Source organism: Sphaerodactylus townsendi, linkage group LG07 (genome assembly GCF_021028975.2).
Source record: "Sphaerodactylus townsendi isolate TG3544 linkage group LG07, MPM_Stown_v2.3, whole genome shotgun sequence".
In the NCBI taxonomy this organism is placed as follows: Eukaryota; Metazoa; Chordata; class Lepidosauria; order Squamata; family Sphaerodactylidae; genus Sphaerodactylus; species Sphaerodactylus townsendi.
The window spans coordinates 118,359,855-118,376,993 of NC_059431.1; the positions used below are offsets into that span (position 1 = coordinate 118,359,855).

Genomic DNA, 17,139 nt, shown 5'->3' on the forward strand with positions numbered 1-17,139 from the left:
ACAAATCTGGGGAACTGGGTTTGATTCCCCACTCTGCCACCTGGAGGCTTACCTGGTGAACCAGATCAGCTTGTGCACTCCAATACATGCCAGCTGGGTGACCTTGGACTAGTCACAGTTCTTCAGAGCTCTCTCAGCCCCACCTACCTTACAGGGTGTTTGTTGTGAGTGGGGAAGGGAAAGGAGATTGTAAGCCCCTTTGAACCTTCTTTCTTATATGAACTGTCCATTTATCCCTAATTTCTGTTTCCCGTCATTTAACCAAATTTTAATCCATAAAGGAACCCATCCTCTTTTGAAAGTCCAATATGTCTTTTAGGTCACTGTTGTCGATATGCTCGTTCACTTTATCAAAGGATTCCAAAAGATTAGTGAGGCGGGATTTCTCTTTGCAAAAGCCATGCTGAAATCTTTGCAAGGGGTCTTACCAAACGCGTGTTTCTTTCGCTATGTGTATAGAGCTCACTGTTATTTTACTGCTCTCTCCCCCTGCAACTTCTAGGGACTTTTTTTATTTTGTGTTCCGCAAATGCTATTTCACCTGCTTAAGTTCCGTCCACTTTGACAAACGTTTGTAACACAAAAACTCGCTTTGGCTGAGGCATCCCTTGCCAGAAATGCATCTGTCTGTTGGCTCCTGTGCTTTGATTCTCATTTTCGCGGCTACTAACAGCTTTCATGCCATTGTGCGTTTCTATTATGGAAAGGGCCATGCCCTTGTTCCAGCAGCAGTCAAAGTTTTTAATTCAAAAATAGAAGCTCAGTTACTATATGGTGTTCCCATTTGGTTGAACGCAGTGGATGACTCTTTGAATATGGTTCAATCAAAATTTTTTCGTAAAATCATGGGCCTTCCAAATTGCGTATGTTATGCGGCTCTCTGCTTAGAACTGGGCCAAAATTCATTGGTCCACAGGGCTTGGTCGCGGGCCTTTAAATTTTGGCTGCACTTGCATTATACACATAATAAGCACGCTCTGGTTCACCTAATACTATCAGATACCCAGAGTAATTCATGGTTCTCACTGATAGAGAGGAAGATCGAATCAATTGGTATACCCCTTGACTCCCTTCTATCTTTAACTTGTTCAGAATCGTATAAATTATTAAAACAAAAATTGTTGGTGAGAGAATGGAACTATTTAACTCTGGCAGCGAGGAAAACTTGTTCACCTTTACATCTATCAATCCCCTTACAACATAACAGAATGGCCTCCTATCGGTATCATCTGACCAATCCAGATCAGAGAAGAGTTTTTTCACTCGCTCGCTTCAATGTTTTCCCTTCTGCCATACTACGAGGTAGATATAACAATCTAGAAATGTGCAAAAGGGTGTGTTCATGTGGTGCAAATCAATTAGAAACATTAACTCACCAATTATTCCGTTGTCCTAAATCGGCAAGTATTAGAGTCAAATACTCTAGGTTGCTTTCTAGGATACCTAGTGAGCTGGATGAACTAAGCAGACTAGTGTTCTTATTAAATAATTCTGATGCTACATTCTGTGAAATGGCTGCGAACTTTTTGCTGGAAATATCCCACAAGCAACAGTATGTATGACTCAACTTCATTTGTTATATGTTGCAAGTTTGTATTTTGATGCGATGTAGATGTGATTTTATACTGTTTATGCCAAATGAAGGCTAGATGATGATGATTCTCATTGTTGAAAGGATGCGTTTCAGATAACCCCTCTCTCCTGTTGCAGCTTCCGGCAGCTAAAGGCTTCGTTGCCAACAGCTTCTATTCTGGCTTAACGCCCACAGAGTTTTTCTTCCACACGATGGCTGGCCGTGAGGGTCTGGTTGACACAGCTGTGAAAACAGCTGAAACGGGATACATGCAGGTAATGAGGAGTGCTTGCGGGTGGAAAAGGACAGTGTGGAATCATGCCATGGCACCAGATCCAGAACGTTGGAGCAGTTGTTCCATTGGCGGCGGAAGGGAGATTGACTATTGCTGATTTTTCTTCTCCCCTGCAAACCCACACACTTACACAGTTCCCAAGGAGCTCACGAGGCTCTGGAAGGCAGGGAGGGGGCTAGGAAGCATTGCTCCGTCAGCTGAGCTCTGCCTGCGCTCCCCTCCTGTACCAGTGGAAGTGCCGTTCTGCTACTGCAGGAATTTCCAACACGGTGCCTACAAGCACTGTGGCACCCACGGACACCTTTCTTGGTGCTCACCACATGTTTAGAAGGTGGGTGGAGTTTGGAGGGGGGGGCGTTGGCCTGCAGGGCTTCTGATTGGCCACTGAAGATCCAGTTGGCTGTGCAGATGAAAAGAATGTTGTTTCTGTGGGAGCTGCTAACACAATGGTTGTTTCTCTCTCTCTCTCAGTGGCGTAGGAGGTTAAGAGCTCGTGTATCTAATCTGGAGGAACCGGATTTGATTCTCAGCTCTGCCGCCTGAGCTGTGGAGGCTTATCTGGGGAATTCAGATTAGCCTGTACACTCCCACACACGCCAGCTGGGTGACCTTGGGCTAGTCACAGCTTCCCACCTACCTCACAGAGTGTTTGTTGTGACGGGGGAAGGGCAAGGAGATTGTAAGCCCCTTTGAGTCTCCTACAGGAGAGAAAGGGGGGATATAAATCCAAACTCCTCCTCCTCCTCCTCCTCCTCCTCTTCTTCTTCTTCTTCTCCTTCTTCTTCCTCCTTCTTCCTCCTTCTTCTTCTTCTTCTTCTTTCCCAGTGTATTTTTAAAAATCACACCTCTTCTCCCCTGCAGTTGGACTTCCTCTGTGTGTTTGGCTTGACCTCTTGTGGCAGCCATTTTGAGGTTGTACCCACTACGCTGTATCAGAACGGTAAAGGTTCCTGCAGGCTCAAAAGGTTGGGAATCCCTGTGCTGCTGAAACAGCATCTTTGGATCCACACTTGATTATTCTTCATTCAAATTGGCTTCCAAGTCAACTCGCTTTGCCCAAATCCAGAAAATGAATTGCCCACCACCCTCCCAGCTGGCTGCTTCAGTTTACCGCTGGTTTCTGTTCAGAAACAAAGGCAAACTTGAAGGAAGGAATCCTGTACCCAGTGGTGTAGTGCCAAGGGGGCGGGGTGGCCTGCGTGACACACTGGGGGCATGCCCCTGCAGGGGCGTGGCAGGGCACAGCAGATGGGGTGTGGCAGGGGTGCAGGGCACATGCATGGACTATCTTCTCCTGTATGTTCCTGCCCTGGAATTAAGATCACAAGAAGAGGGCCTTCTGATTGTCCCACCAAAGAAATTAATCTGATGGGAGACAGGGCCTTTTCAGTGGCAGCCCCACAGTTCTGCAACAGCCTCTGCAGGGCGGTGCCCATGGCCCCCTCACTTTTGATCTTCAGAGGCAGTTGGACACAGTTTTATTTAGGACTGCATTTGACTAATTTTGTTTTTATTTATTGTCATTTCTAGCTGAAGATTTTAAATTGTAATCTTTTAGGTGGGGGGTTTTTTTGGTGATCGTTTTATTCATATTGTAAGCCACTGTGAGTTCCACAAATTAGAAAGGTGACAGAAATCCTTAAAATAAATAAATAAAATAAATGGACTAGAGTGCAGTCCACGGATGGGAGGGGGGGCTAAAAGAATTGTGACTATGGCACTGATGCGAATCACATACACTGAGGGAAGGGGCAAATATTCCAGTGGCAGGGGGGCTGCTGCGGCGGTTTGGCACTCCACCACAGTAACTTGTGCGGATGTGGGCGTTGCAAGAGCATTTGTAGGGGCAGAGTCACTTTTAGTTGGGCCTTCAGCCTGGAACTGCCCCTACTCCTGCTGGTGACTTGTGCCGCCAAAAGAGCAAGTGTAGGCCATTCACAAACAATGGTGTGGTTCGGGGTTTGGGATATTCTCGATTTTCGCATCCTCTCCACACCTTGCCAATCCTCGTGGATTGCACTTCCCATCTCTACTTTCAAATAATCCAGGAAAACCATAATCAATTGTCCATCTGTTCATTATTTGTCTCATCAGTGTTTTTAGCTATCAACATTTTTTGAGGTTTGTGTTTTAAATAAGCTGTCAATTAGATCTTCTAAAACCTAGCACAATCTCTCTAGCCACTCTTCTTCTTTTTTTCAATTGGAAGGGATTTTTTTCCTCCAGTGTCTGGTGCAGACAGTACAAGCAGTTGTAACGTCATATAGAACAAGTTCTTGAAGAGAAGGTGGAATGCAGATAACATAATTTAACTGTGACAGTTCTGGGGCACTTAAATTGATCTTAAAGCCTGTGGACATTGAGGTTCTGGCTACAGTTGCGTTCAGATATTTTACAGCTCACAAGCACTCTGAAGACACATGCCAAGCCAGTAGTTCTTCTGAGTATTATATGTTGTAGATCAGAGGTCGTCAATGAGGACACCGTGGGTACATTAGTACCCATCTCAAACTTTTCTGGCACCTGACAGATATTTTAGAAAGTGGCTGGGGTAGGGGCCGATTGGGCTTTTTTTCCAACTAGGTTTCTGATTGACTATGCCGATTTTTAAAACCATTGCTTTGGCAACAGCTATTACCTCAGCAAAAGGCTCTTTACTTGATCCCTGAAGGTCAGATGCTGCCGCCATTTTATGACTGGCTCCACCTCTTGTGACCGCTTGTTTTGCGGTTGCACCCACTGTCTTGTGTCAGAATTACAAAAGCACCCACAGGCTTAAACAGATTGGGGGGGGGGGTGTTTTGGAGAGTCATTTGGTAACAGCTTCCACAGGGCCTAGGTTTGCCGTTTTATTTGTCAATATTTCCATATCATCTGAGGGTCAGCTGGAAAAAGGGACCATGGATTGTTCCAGAATACATTTTTCAACCTACTTTGAAGGCTGGCTCTACTCCCTACTGTCAGTGTTGATCGCTTTAACCTGGTGCTCCCCTGCTCCCCTCAGAAGCTATTTAGGTCAATTCCGCACTTGTGTTATCGACCTAAGTTCAAGCTGCGTTCGACCTAAGTGCTCCGCACAACCACTGGGATCGACATGGTTTTGTACCAGCTTCGCCCCGTGTAACGGTCAAATTTCCGACTCCAGTTGGGAACTACTACTTTTTCAGGGAACCACGCTCGAACTCTCAGCTCGATTCCAGTAAAGTGCGGAATCTCTGGTGCCAGGAGTCCCCCATTCAGCCAATCACAGCTGAGTGTTTCGGGCATGCGTACAGCTGGCCAATCAAAAAACGCCACCTTTGTCCCTCCATTCCTGTGGCAGTTTTTTTTATAACGTGTGTGGGGATAGACGGAACGTGGCCGTAGAACAGTAGCCAATCGGAACGGAGCGGCCAAGAGGCACAGGATGATTCCGCCCTCTGAGCTGGGATCAAGCTGGTTGCAGTGGGGAAAAACAATGGCTTCGACCTAGGTCAGTACCCTTCTCAGGGAACTGGGTCGAACCTATTTTACTTGTGTGCAGAATCGCCCTAAGTGTACTTAACTACAGACGTGTCCAAAGCAAGTAGTAGCACATCACAGTTGCTCCCTAGTAGCTTTCACTTGGCAGTACTGGCTGAATGTTTGGATTGTAGACTTGAGGTAACTCAAAGGGAGGGGGGACCTGTGCAGTTATATTTCAGCCTACGAGACTGGAATGGTTCCCATTGATTTTCATTACACTGCAAACCATCCACAGGACTACTTATAGGCACACACTGATCCCCACAGTATAATTTCTCAAACTGAACGCCCGTTGCCTTTGTAGAAGCCCTTGTAGGAACTGTTCATGTGAACTGGGCAGATCGGCCACTGTCCAGGTTCTGCAAGCTTTTCTAGATGACCTAAGAAATGTTTTCCCCTTCTTAGAGGCGACTGGTGAAGTCCCTTGAAGATCTGTGCTCCCAGTACGACTTGACTGTTAGGAGTTCCACCGGGGACATCATCCAGTTCATTTATGGTGGGGATGGATTAGATCCTGCGGCCATGGAAGGCAAAGATGAACCTCTGGAATTCAAGCGAGTCCTGGATAATATCCGAGTACGTATGGGGGGTGTCTGTTTAAAGTTGTCTGTACTGCATCGTTTAATGGAAATCCTCCCGATGGCGTCCAAGGCTCTTCCACGCACATTTTTAGTATTACAGATTAAAAGTTCAGTCATTCATTTAATCTTGCAAGGATTTGTATTGTCGAAGGCTTTCACGGCCGGAATCACTGGGGTCCTGTGTGGTTTCCGGGCTGTATGGCTGTGTTCTAGAACATGGCCATACAGCCCGGAAACCACACAGCACCCCACTTGCAAGGATTGATTTGACATCTGTTCTGCATAAATGGTTTCTGCTGTAAAGTTACGAACGACAGGGTGCCAAACTTTGAACCATCTATGTAGGATGACAAATACGAGTGAGCCTTTTGAAAGTGTGCTGAATTGTCTTAAGGAACCTTGCACTCTCAAGTGTGTATCCCTGATTTATCTTTCTCCTGCATTGTTGCTTAAGGCCGTTTTTCCCAGCCGAAGTGAACCAGCCCTTAGTAAAAACGAACTGGTCCTGACTTCTGAATCCATCATGAAGAAGAATGAATTCCTCTGCTGCCGAGACAGCTTCTTGCAGGTGATATTTTCTCTGCAGTTCTTTTCTTTGCCTGACTGTTAATACTTCAAAGTCTCTTCGTAACACTCCAGGTGCCATAGATCTGTTACTTCCCTGGTTTTGCCCTTCTCAGCAGTTTGACCCTTTTGGGGATCTGGAGTTTAAAATTTATTGGGTGGGGGAGGGGGGAGGGGGGAAGACTCAAGCATTTTGACTAATGAAGAATGGCTCGTGTTGACTCGAACCTAGCTCTTCATAGAATTATAGAATAGAATCATAGTTGGAAGGGTCCCTAGAGGCCATCTAGTCCAACCCCCTGCTCAATGCAGGGGTCTGCAACCTGCGGCTCTCCAGATGTTCATGGACTACAAAGCCAACTGGCCATGCTGGCAGGGGCTGATGGGATTTGTAGTCCATGAACTGGTCCATGAACTAGTCCAACCACCTGCTCAATGCAGGGTCAACCTGGAGCAGGGGTCTGCAACCTGCAGCTCTCCAGAGGTTCATGGACTACAAATCCAACTGGCCATGCTGGCAGGGGCTGATGGGATTTGTAGTCCATGAACCTCTGGAGAGCCGCAGGTTGCAGACCCCTGGCCTAGAGCATACCTGATAAGTCCTTAAGCAGCTGATTGCCACTGTTGCACAACTCTTCTCTTAAATCTACACACTTCCTTGTAAAGACAAGCCATGATTCGGCGACTTCTGTGTTCTGTCTTCGGTAGTGCTTGTGCATAACACCAAAAATTTACTCGAAACGAGAAGTTGAGATGCCAGGGCATCGCCATCCTTTGGGTTTATTTCCATGACAGTCCAAATCTCCCCCCCTTCCCCTGTCCCTTTCTTTCTTGAAGGCACTGACTGAAACTGGTTATGAGAAATATAACAAGGTAATTGCAGCATGCGTACGTACATTCTGCATCGTATTGACTTTTAGAACGGCACCAATGTCTTTTGTAAGCTTTGGGTTCAGAGATACATTTGGGACTCAGTCTGCATCACTAGTGAGCATCTCATGTGAGCCAAATGTTCCGTGTAAACAGCCAACCATGAAATATTTTGAGAGGAGGGGAGCTCTCAGAAGCTCAATGTCTACTCTGTCTAAATATAGGTCTATCGGGGGCTGCTAGCCATGGTTACTAAAGAGAATCTTCTGAATCGCAGCGCCAGGAGGCACCCTCAGGAGAAGATCTCGGCCTCTTGGCCTGTTCTTAATCCTCCAAGGCAGGGGTCTGCAACCTGCAGCTCTGCAGATGTTCATGGACTACAAATCCCATCAGCCATGCTTGGCATGCTGGCAGGGGCTGATGGGGATTGTAGTCCACGAACATCTGGAGAGCCACAGGTTGCAGACCCCCGAGCTAAGCGAACCACTTGCAACCCAGGGAGTAGTCCTCTCTTGCCACATCCAACACGTAGCAGAGATGAGCAGCCTCCTTTTGCTGCTCGGCCCCCGCTGACTTGAGCATTGAATTATGACCATTGGGATTGCAGTGGTCTCTCCAGGCACTTCGGACTCGATGGCTCCCCCAGCGACAGTTTCCCCACCGGCTGTGGCTTTTCTGTGTGAAGTTTTGAAGCTGGGGGAGATAACTGTTTTTCCTCTAACTGAAATCTCAAAACTAACCACGCAGCACCTTTAAAATTGCATCCTAGACTCTTGTGTGTGTGCGTGCGTCTGTTTTAATTACATTTGTCTCACTAACTGCCTGGTTTTTGAAGAGGCGGGCTGCCTTTTGACCTGGTCATTTGAAGAAACGGGGGCTCTTTGCTTCCCTTTGGCAACCAGAAGCTTAATTTCCTGTCTTCAGAAACCTTAAAGCGGTCATTTGAGTACATCCAGTTTCCCCCTCAGACCACTTTCCAAAATCTAATGGCTTTTAATCTCAGCGTGACACAGTTTCTCCTGGTCCCCCCTTTGCCTGGTTCCCAGGTTCAAGGGTTGGTGTGGTTTCAAGGGCATTTGCATCCACTTAAGGGTTGGACTGCTTCACACGCCCATATATGTACTTGATGATAATTTTGACATCAGTTGAGAGGTCTGGGTGTGTGTGTGTGTGCGTGTGCATGTGTGTGTGTGTGTGTGTGTGTGTGTGTGAGTGTGAGTGTGAGTGTGAATAGTGGAACCCCGAACTACATTAGGCAAGGACCCACAAGTGGAGGTTATGCCTGTTCATTTCAATGGTGTGACTTTCCTGAGGGCTGCACAGTGAACTGGCACTTCCCCCCCCCCAACCCTCTCCTTCTCCCTACTGCAGAGCCCCCCTCCCCCCAGTCATTTCTTGGGCCTCTCATCCCCCAGGAGGAGGATTGTTTGGAGTTCTCGGGAGAGGGGGGGTCAGAAAACCATTTCCATTTGGTCATTGAGAAATTGGATCTGGATCCAATCCCTTGGTTTCCTCTAGATCAGGGGTCTGCAACCTGCGGCTCTCCAGATGTTCAATTGGCCATGCTGGCCGGGGCTGGTGGGAATTGTAGTTCATGAACATCTGGAGAGCCGCAGATTGCAGACCCCTGCTCTAGATTAGTAGTTGCTTCAAGGCTGCAGATTGGTTTCCTTTTAAAAGTGTCTTGTAGCGGTCCTTTGGAATGTGTTCTTTGAGACACCCCCTCCCTTTTTACCTCTTCACCGTTTTTTAATCCTGTAAAATTCTGCCCAGCATGTGACATTTATAACCGCAAAGCTGCAGAATACGAGCCACGACCCTAACACGCGTCTTCGTCCTTTCAGGAGATCAAGAAATTCATCAAAAGCATGTCTGAAAAGATCAAGAAAACCAGAGACAAGTATGGCATTAATGACAACGACACCACCGAGGTGAGTCCCCTTCTTTGGCTGTTTAGCGGATGACAGCGGGGCCTGTGTGAGGGTGGGCGTGTGCGTTTGTGTGTTCATAACACATTTGTAGCCTTTAACTGAAGATCATTCCCGGAGGCTTTCCTTTTCCATCTGACATAGCTGAAGGCTCCTCCTGGCTGCCTGTACATTCGAATTTGTTCTGCTGCAGCCGATCCTGCTCTGAAGTTGGGTGGCGGCGGTGGGGGTGGTGCTAGAAATTGACCCAAAGGAGGGTTTGTGGGTATATCTGTTCAAGTGGAAATGGATGTGGTTATTTTTATTATGCAGCCGTTGGAAGATGGATACAGTCGAACATTTTAACTCTCTTGGGTTACAAAGGATCTGGAAGTGTGAGCAATGTTTGAGTATCCACGTGCATGCGCCCAACGGATTGGCCTTGCAGGGGTTAAAAAAATATTTTACACTAGGGGAAGGGGCTGCCCCCTGAAGAACTCTAGTATACCCCAACAAGATTTCCTTAAAGCTTTTCCTTTCTCCAAAAGGCAAAGTTAGTATCGCAATTTACCAGAAGACAAGGGCGGCCTCTGGAAAATAAGGAAAATTGGATTGTCTATAACCGTGGTGGCGAACCTTTGGCACTCCAGATGTTATGGACTACAATTCCCATCAGCCCCTGCCAGCATGGCCAATTGTAGTCCATAACATCTGGAGTGCCAAAGGTTTGCCACCACTGGTCTATAAGAATACTCTATAGCTCTTCATTTTGTACTGTGCCCCACTGGTGGCGGGGGAAGTTGTCTGTATTTTGGTACCAAGGAAACATTCTTTGATGTATTGTCGAAGGCTTTCATGGCCGGATTCAACTGGTTGTTGTGGGTTTTCCGAGCTGTGTGGCCGTGGTCCGGTAGATCTTGTTCCTGACGCTTTGCCTGCATCTGTGGCTGGCATCTTCAGAGGGGTATCACAGAGAGAAGTCTGTGTAACACAGTGTGTAACAGACTTCTCCCTGTGATACACCTTTGAGGATGCCAGCCACAGATGCAGGCAAAGCGTTAGGAACAAGATCTAGCAGACCATGGCCACACAGCCCGGAAAACCCACAACGACCAACATTCTTTGATTTTATCTTGATTTTGTGTCAAGATTCAGGCTTTCAAAGAATTTGAGGATTTTGAATTGGAAGGGCAGAAACTGAAGGAAGGGATGAAAGACCTATAGCCAGGAAAGATTAAGAGCAGAATAGTGCCGAGTATTGAAGGTGTACTAGATCTTCACTAGATACCCTCTGTATTTCTAGTCACATTTGTCCTTACAACAGCTATAGTCTAAGAGGGAGGTAGACCTGCAGGATAACAAACTTCTGTTGCTGTCTGCTCCACTGACTGGCCATTCCTGATCATTCTGTGTTGGTTTAGCCCCGCGTCTTGTACCAGTTGGACCGGATTACCCCAACCCAGCTGGAGAAGTTCCTGGAAACCTGTCGAGAGAAGTACATGAGGTACGAAAGTCTTCTTGCGTGATGGCTTTTATTCTCTTCTCTCCCTTGTACCCTTTCTAACAGAGTAGACCTTTTGACAAGCGGAAGCTGTGTTACCGAGGTCGGATAAGTGCGGCTGCAACAGGCTTGGCACGGCAGAAGAAACAACACAACACCATAAAGTAGTCTCACTTCCAAAGAAGACTTTATCTTTAGGTGCAGGTTATTTACAGTGTAGACCAGTGATGGCAAACCTTTTCGAGACCGAATGCCCAAATTGCAACCCAAAACCCACTTATTTATCGCAAAGTGCCAACACAGCAATTTAACCTGAATACTGAGGTTTTAGTTTAGAAAAAACGGGTGGCTCCGAGGTGTGTGTTACTCAGGAGTAAGCTTGGTGAAGCAACTGTGCAACGCTTCAAATGGGTGAATCACGATCCTAGGAGGGTTTACTCAGAAGCAAGCCCCATTGCCAGCAACCGAGCTTACTCCCAGGTAAAGGATCATGCCCAGACCAGCCTAGATGTGTGTGTGTGGGGAGGTGATTTTCCACCCCCCTCCCACATGATGAACTCTGTGCACAAGTGCCCACAGAGAGGGCTCTGAGTGCCACCTCTGGCACGCGTGCCATAGGTTCGCCATCACTGGTGTAGACAGTACCAGTAAACAATCGGGCAGCATGCTCCGCAGCAACTCAGAAATCCCTAGACACAGTACAGTGGAGCATGCTCTACCTATATACGACTGTTAGCCAATCACAGTAAAGGTCAGTGAACAGGATTAAACTGGTTCTGTACAGTTACATCAGGTTTTGACAGGTGTTTCTGTCTGACAAGTGCTGTCACCTAGATCACGTTGATCTGTCTGCTCACAAGATGCACACCACATATTTTTTTTTATTCCCTGACACTTTTCCAGTGGAAACTGTGAAAATAGGGGCTTGGGTTGATTGGCCCCAAATGAATATAAGTGAGGAAGTGAAGGAAAATAGAGTCCCTCTTCTTGATGGTCTGAATGTAAACCACCCCTGATTAGGATGGGTGCTTGCGTTCCTGTGCCATAGGGAGCCAGGCAACAGGAAGGGCCAGAGAAGCAATCTGCCCTGGTGCCTGCCCCAGCTAAGCACAGCCTCCCATTTAACTGCTTTATTTTATTGCTACATTTTGTTTCGTTCTGGAATTTGCAGCTCACAGCAGCGGCACCATCACAAAGACTGGAAGTAGCACCATTTAGATTATATGAAGCAGCGGAGGCCTGGCATGAGGGCATGTCAGGCATCAGGCTCACTGAACCTTAGTGGCGTAGGAGCAGCAGTGGCGTAGCAGGTTAAGAGCTCGTGTATCTAATCTGGAGGAACCGGGACGGTTCCCAGCTCACCGCCTGTGCTATGGAAGCTTGTCTAGAGGAGTCTCAGGGTTAGCCTGTGCACTCCCACTGCATAGCTGGGTGACCTTGCAGTGAGTCACAGCTTCTCGGAGCTCTCTCAGCCCCACCCACCTCACAGGGTGTTTGTTGTGAGGGGGGAAGGGCAAGGAGATTGTAAGCCCCTTTGAGTCTCCTGCAGGAGAGAAAGGGGGAATATAAATCCAAACTCCTCCTCCTCCTCCTCTTCTTCTCCTCCTCCTCCCTCTTCCCTCTTCCCTCCTCCTCCTCCTCCTCCTCCTCCTCCTCAGCCAGGCTGGGAGGCAGCCCAGAAACACGTCTGGTGCTCCGTAGAAGAAAGGCATGATACAAAAATTATAGAAAGCCATTCAATTCAGTTCTTCGGTACTCGGCTGCTGCTTGAGAATCTGGAGTTGCTGTCCTGTCGCTGGCTCACGATTCTCAGCTTCCTCCCTTGCAAACTGCCATTTCTGCCGACAGAGAAACCAGCACGCTTGTTCTGAGGGGGGCAGTCCTCTGCCAACCAGTGAAGCTGTTTATAAAGATGCTCTGTTGTGAACCAGTTGACATCAGCACCGCAAAATCTGGAAGGAAGATTCTCTTGGAGGGAGCAGCAGTAGCGTAGTGGTTAAGAGCAGGTGCATTCTAATCTGGAGGAACTGGGTTTGATTCCCCGCTCTGCCACTTGAGCTGTGGAGGCTTACCTGGGGAATTCAGATTGGCCTGTGCACTCCGACACATGCCAGCTGGGTGACCCTGGGCAAGTCACAGGTCTTCTGAGCTCTCTCAGCCCCACTTACCTCACAAGAAGAAGAAGAAGAGTTTGGATTTATATCCCCCTTTCTCTCCTGCAGGAGACTCAAAGGGGCTAACAATCTCCTTGCCCTTCCCCCCCTCACAACAAACACCCTGTGAGGTGGGTGGGGCTGAGAGAGCTCCGAGAAGCTGTGACTAGCCCAAGGTCACCCAGCTGGCATGTGTGGGAGTGCACAGGCTAATCTGAATTCCCCAGATAAGCCTCCGCAACTCAAGCGGCAGAGCTGGGAATCAAACCCGGTTCCTCCAGATTAGATACACGAGCTCTTAACCTCCTACGCCACTGCTGCTTGTTGTGGGAGGGGGGAAGGGAAAGGAGATTGTCAGCCCCTTTGAGTCTTCTTACAGGAGAGAAAGGGGGGATATAAATCCAACTCTTCTTCTTGGAGGGAGGCCACCTCTGCTCCCAAGCCTGGTGTGGAATGGGGGTGTGTGGGGAGGTTTGAATCGTTTTTGTCAGAATGTCATCAGGGAAAGGAGGCGACCACCATTTCTGAACTGAATTTGTCCCTCAGATTTATCATTAATTTATTTAGGAAGGTGTGGGAATTATTGAGACAGGAGGGTTTCACTACTGGAAGAGTGAGATCCTGGCCCACAGGCCTCAGGCATTCCTATTACTGCCGAGAATCTGCTGGAGGGGGGTGTTTAGTGGGGATTTAATGGAAGGTGACAGCTGTCCTCCGATCTGCCACTTGCTTCATTGTGCAAGGTCTCTTGCGTGATGCATATTGCCGTCGTGTCTCAAGAAACGCGTCCTGGAGCCCTGCTGACAAGTGAAATGGAAACGTCCAGTTTGATTGCTTTGACTGTGCGTTCCCTCCGTGCCCAGAGAAACACAAAGTGCTGATGGGTCAAGGATTTGTTTGGGTATCTGCTTTGGCAGGAGCACCAATGAAATCGCCACAATATAATCAAAGGAACCTTTTTCCCCCTATCAGCTGATCTTGCGGTCTTGGCACAGATGTCATTTACAACAACACAAGCCTTTATTGACATATAAAACAGGACACAATTTTAAAACAAAACAAGGTTAAGAAATACAGTTAAAATTACTAATTTCCAGTATAAAATTTGCAACAGTTTCACAAAAGAGCACATCAGAGCTGTTCAGGAGATTGGGTATCTTATAACACTCTCATGCCTGAGAGAACATTGCAAGAAAAGATGATAGATTCATGTATTTCATCATTATCTTAATTGTAATATTTAGGGAACTGGAGCACAAAGAATGGTCAAGTGTTCCAGCGGTAATTCATTATCACATGAACAAACTCTTTTAGAAGGCGTTCCATGATTATGACCTTCCCTCAAGCAGAGCTGATGGCAGCACATGACATCTTGCAGTAGCCAAGGCTCTCCTCTGGGTGTGGGATTAATCCAGCAGACGAAGATATGCTGCCATAATTCCCTCACAGCTTCGCATGGGATTAATAACATGTAGTGGGAAGACAGATTTGTCTTGGCAGCCTGAGTCAAATTATGAAAATCAAGATCCAAGAGCCTATTCTTACCCTTCTAGTCCTGAGAGGCTTCCCCCTTTGTGAGCTCATAAGGAGTGATTTAAGTGGAAACCAATAGCTTCAACCCTTTCTAAAAGATCAGAGAGTACCATTTCTGAAATAAAGTGATCTATTAACAGAGGAGGGAATGTAGCTAATGGATCCCACTAGAAAAAATGTATATGCAGCCAATGTACCTTATGGTCTATATCCATACCAAGGTTTCTAGAGTTTGTTTGTTACATCTACAAATGTCATTTGTTTCTATTCCAGCCATTGTACCAGTTGAGGAAAGCACGGAAACTGGATGAGCTACCTCCAGAAAAACACTCGCCCCAAACAGGGAAGTACAACAAACTGATTTGTAGCATAAATGACAAGTCTAAACGCATTAACAGGATTATAAATACATTCTTGTACATGAATAGAATTGCACTGAAACCAAGTTCATTCATAAATCCCACAGACAGGAGACCATTCGTAAGCTGAGTAAGAGGCAGTGACACAAAAAAATCTCAAGTTTTGGGATGGTATGGAGGCAAATCAAATGAGGTGATGTGGGGAGCCGGTCGATTACCAACACAACATGAAGAAGATGATAGAGCTAGACGCGTGCTGGAGAAGACAAGCCCTTTCCAAAACGCTGGAAGAACGTTGGATTTTGGGCGAGTGTTTTTCTGGAGGTAGCTCATCCAGTTTCCATGCTTTCCTTTTCTCCCCCTCGCCTCTCTGTACCAGTTGAGGCCAGTTGGTTGATATATTTTATCAGAGGATGAAATAATATTCACGTCTGATCCGAGTAATTACTGGAATACATTTTCCTATTAATGGCAAAAGCGTGGAGGCTGAGGAACTCTCTCACTTCTAGAGACAATGCTGTGCTCTCCCCTCACCCCCGCCCCCAATCTCAGTGGGAGGTGGGAAGGTCTCTCTCTGGGGCTGGGGACCCTCACCCCTTACACTACCTGCTACCCCCAACCACGGAGAAAGGAGGCGAGCCAAGAAAGAGCCGACTCCCGTATTCTCTCATCGGCAAGGCAGTGGAGCAAAAGGTCATGATCTGCAACATAGGTGTCAAACTCGTGGTCCTCCAGATGTTATGGACTACAGTTCCCATCATCCCCTGCCAGCATCATGCTGGCAGGGGATGATGATGATGATGATGATGATGATTTATTAAATTTAATAGACCGCCCTACCCCAGAGGAGCTCAGAGTGAGTTTACAGAAACAAATAACATTTAGATATAGCAAAATAGTTTCCAAATTAAGCAACAAGAAATAAATTAAAACAGTAAACCACTGGCAGCAGTGATGAGTGGGAACTGTAATTCCACATAACACATCTGGAGGGACGTGGAGTTTGACACCTGCTGATCCCACAATGTCGAAAACATGCTTTAGAAACAGCTAGTCATCGCCTTCTCGTAGGATTTCATAAGCGTCTTGCACGAGTGTCTCATTCTTTCGTCGCGAGTACTTCGCCACTCTCGCTCTAGCTGTCTCGGGTCCCATTTTCCTCCTCCTCAGTCCCTCAGAATACCAACGTGTGTTGAATCCAGAATTCCATTTCCTGAGAATCAGCACCCAGTCTTCCCTACTTTAGAAAAGTTTCTAGCCCCTGGCAAGAATACCTCTCTCTCGGCCTTTATTAGGCATAGAATCCATATAGCCAACATTGTCCAAACAAGTATCCCATACATGAGAACCATCGCAGGTAATGATTTCAAAGTTTCTATAAGGAACCTAGCTACAAAAGTTAAAATCTTGGAGGCGGAATTTATTTTAGGCTGAAACGCACATGTCTCCCCACAGTAGAGTATTCATTAAAGAGGTCCTGCCATGTTTCCCCGAAAATAAGACAGTGTCTTATATTAATTTTTGTTCCCAAAGATGCGCTATGTCTTATTTTCAGGGGATGTCTCTTATTTTTCTGTGTTTCTGTTAAATGCGGGCGGCGTAGCTTCCAAACAAAGCACTCGTCCTACGTCTTGCTTTTGGGGATTCAGCATATTTACCGCACTTCAGCAAAACCTCTACTACGTCTTATTTTTCGGGGATGTCTTATATTAGGGGAAACAGGGTAGATCCCTTGTATTTGGGGCAGTCGAGCAATATACAGGAATGACAGGAATACATGTATAAGCTAAAGAAAAGATGTAAAGATGCCCAGTTGTCGAGGGGCGGAGCCCCATTATCCCCCGCATCTCTTTGCTTCTCCCCCAGTCTGTCAGAGTAAACAAAGCAGATGTGGCGACTTTTGCACAGAATTCCTCTTTTCTGCGTGTTCCCTTAAATTAATGATGCCCAACTAATCTTTCTGCTTAATCCAGCGGAAGGACTTAGTCTGCGGAGGCCTGCGTTCGACAGCGGCGCAGCTGTGAACTCTCTGAACTCACATCTGTGGAAAGCAAAAATGTGACACTCCCATTGCTTCTGCCTCCCAGGGCACAGATGGAACCCGGCTCAGCTGTGGGAGCTCTGTGTGCCCAGAGCATTGGGGAGCCAGGCACACAGATGACCCTGAAGACCTTCCACTTTGCTGGCGTTGCCTCCATGAACATCACCTTGGGCGTGCCGAGGATCAAAGAGATCATCAACGCTTCCAAAGCAATCAGGTATTCTGGCCAGGTTTGGCGGTCTGGCACAATAGAAACTC

General features: G+C 47.1%; 1 protein-coding gene across 1 annotated transcript in view; it reads left to right on the forward strand.

The window, feature by feature from the left end:
* POLR3A (RNA polymerase III subunit A) overlaps nt 1-17,139 on the forward strand; it is a 59,132-nt gene that overhangs the window by 30,225 nt on the left and 11,768 nt on the right. The window contains 6 exon segments of the mRNA XM_048503955.1: nt 1,711-1,848; nt 5,778-5,948; nt 6,408-6,521; nt 9,232-9,318; nt 10,716-10,798; nt 16,928-17,098. Of these exon segments, the coding sequence (XP_048359912.1) occupies nt 1,711-1,848; nt 5,778-5,948; nt 6,408-6,521; nt 9,232-9,318; nt 10,716-10,798; nt 16,928-17,098 (764 nt within the window).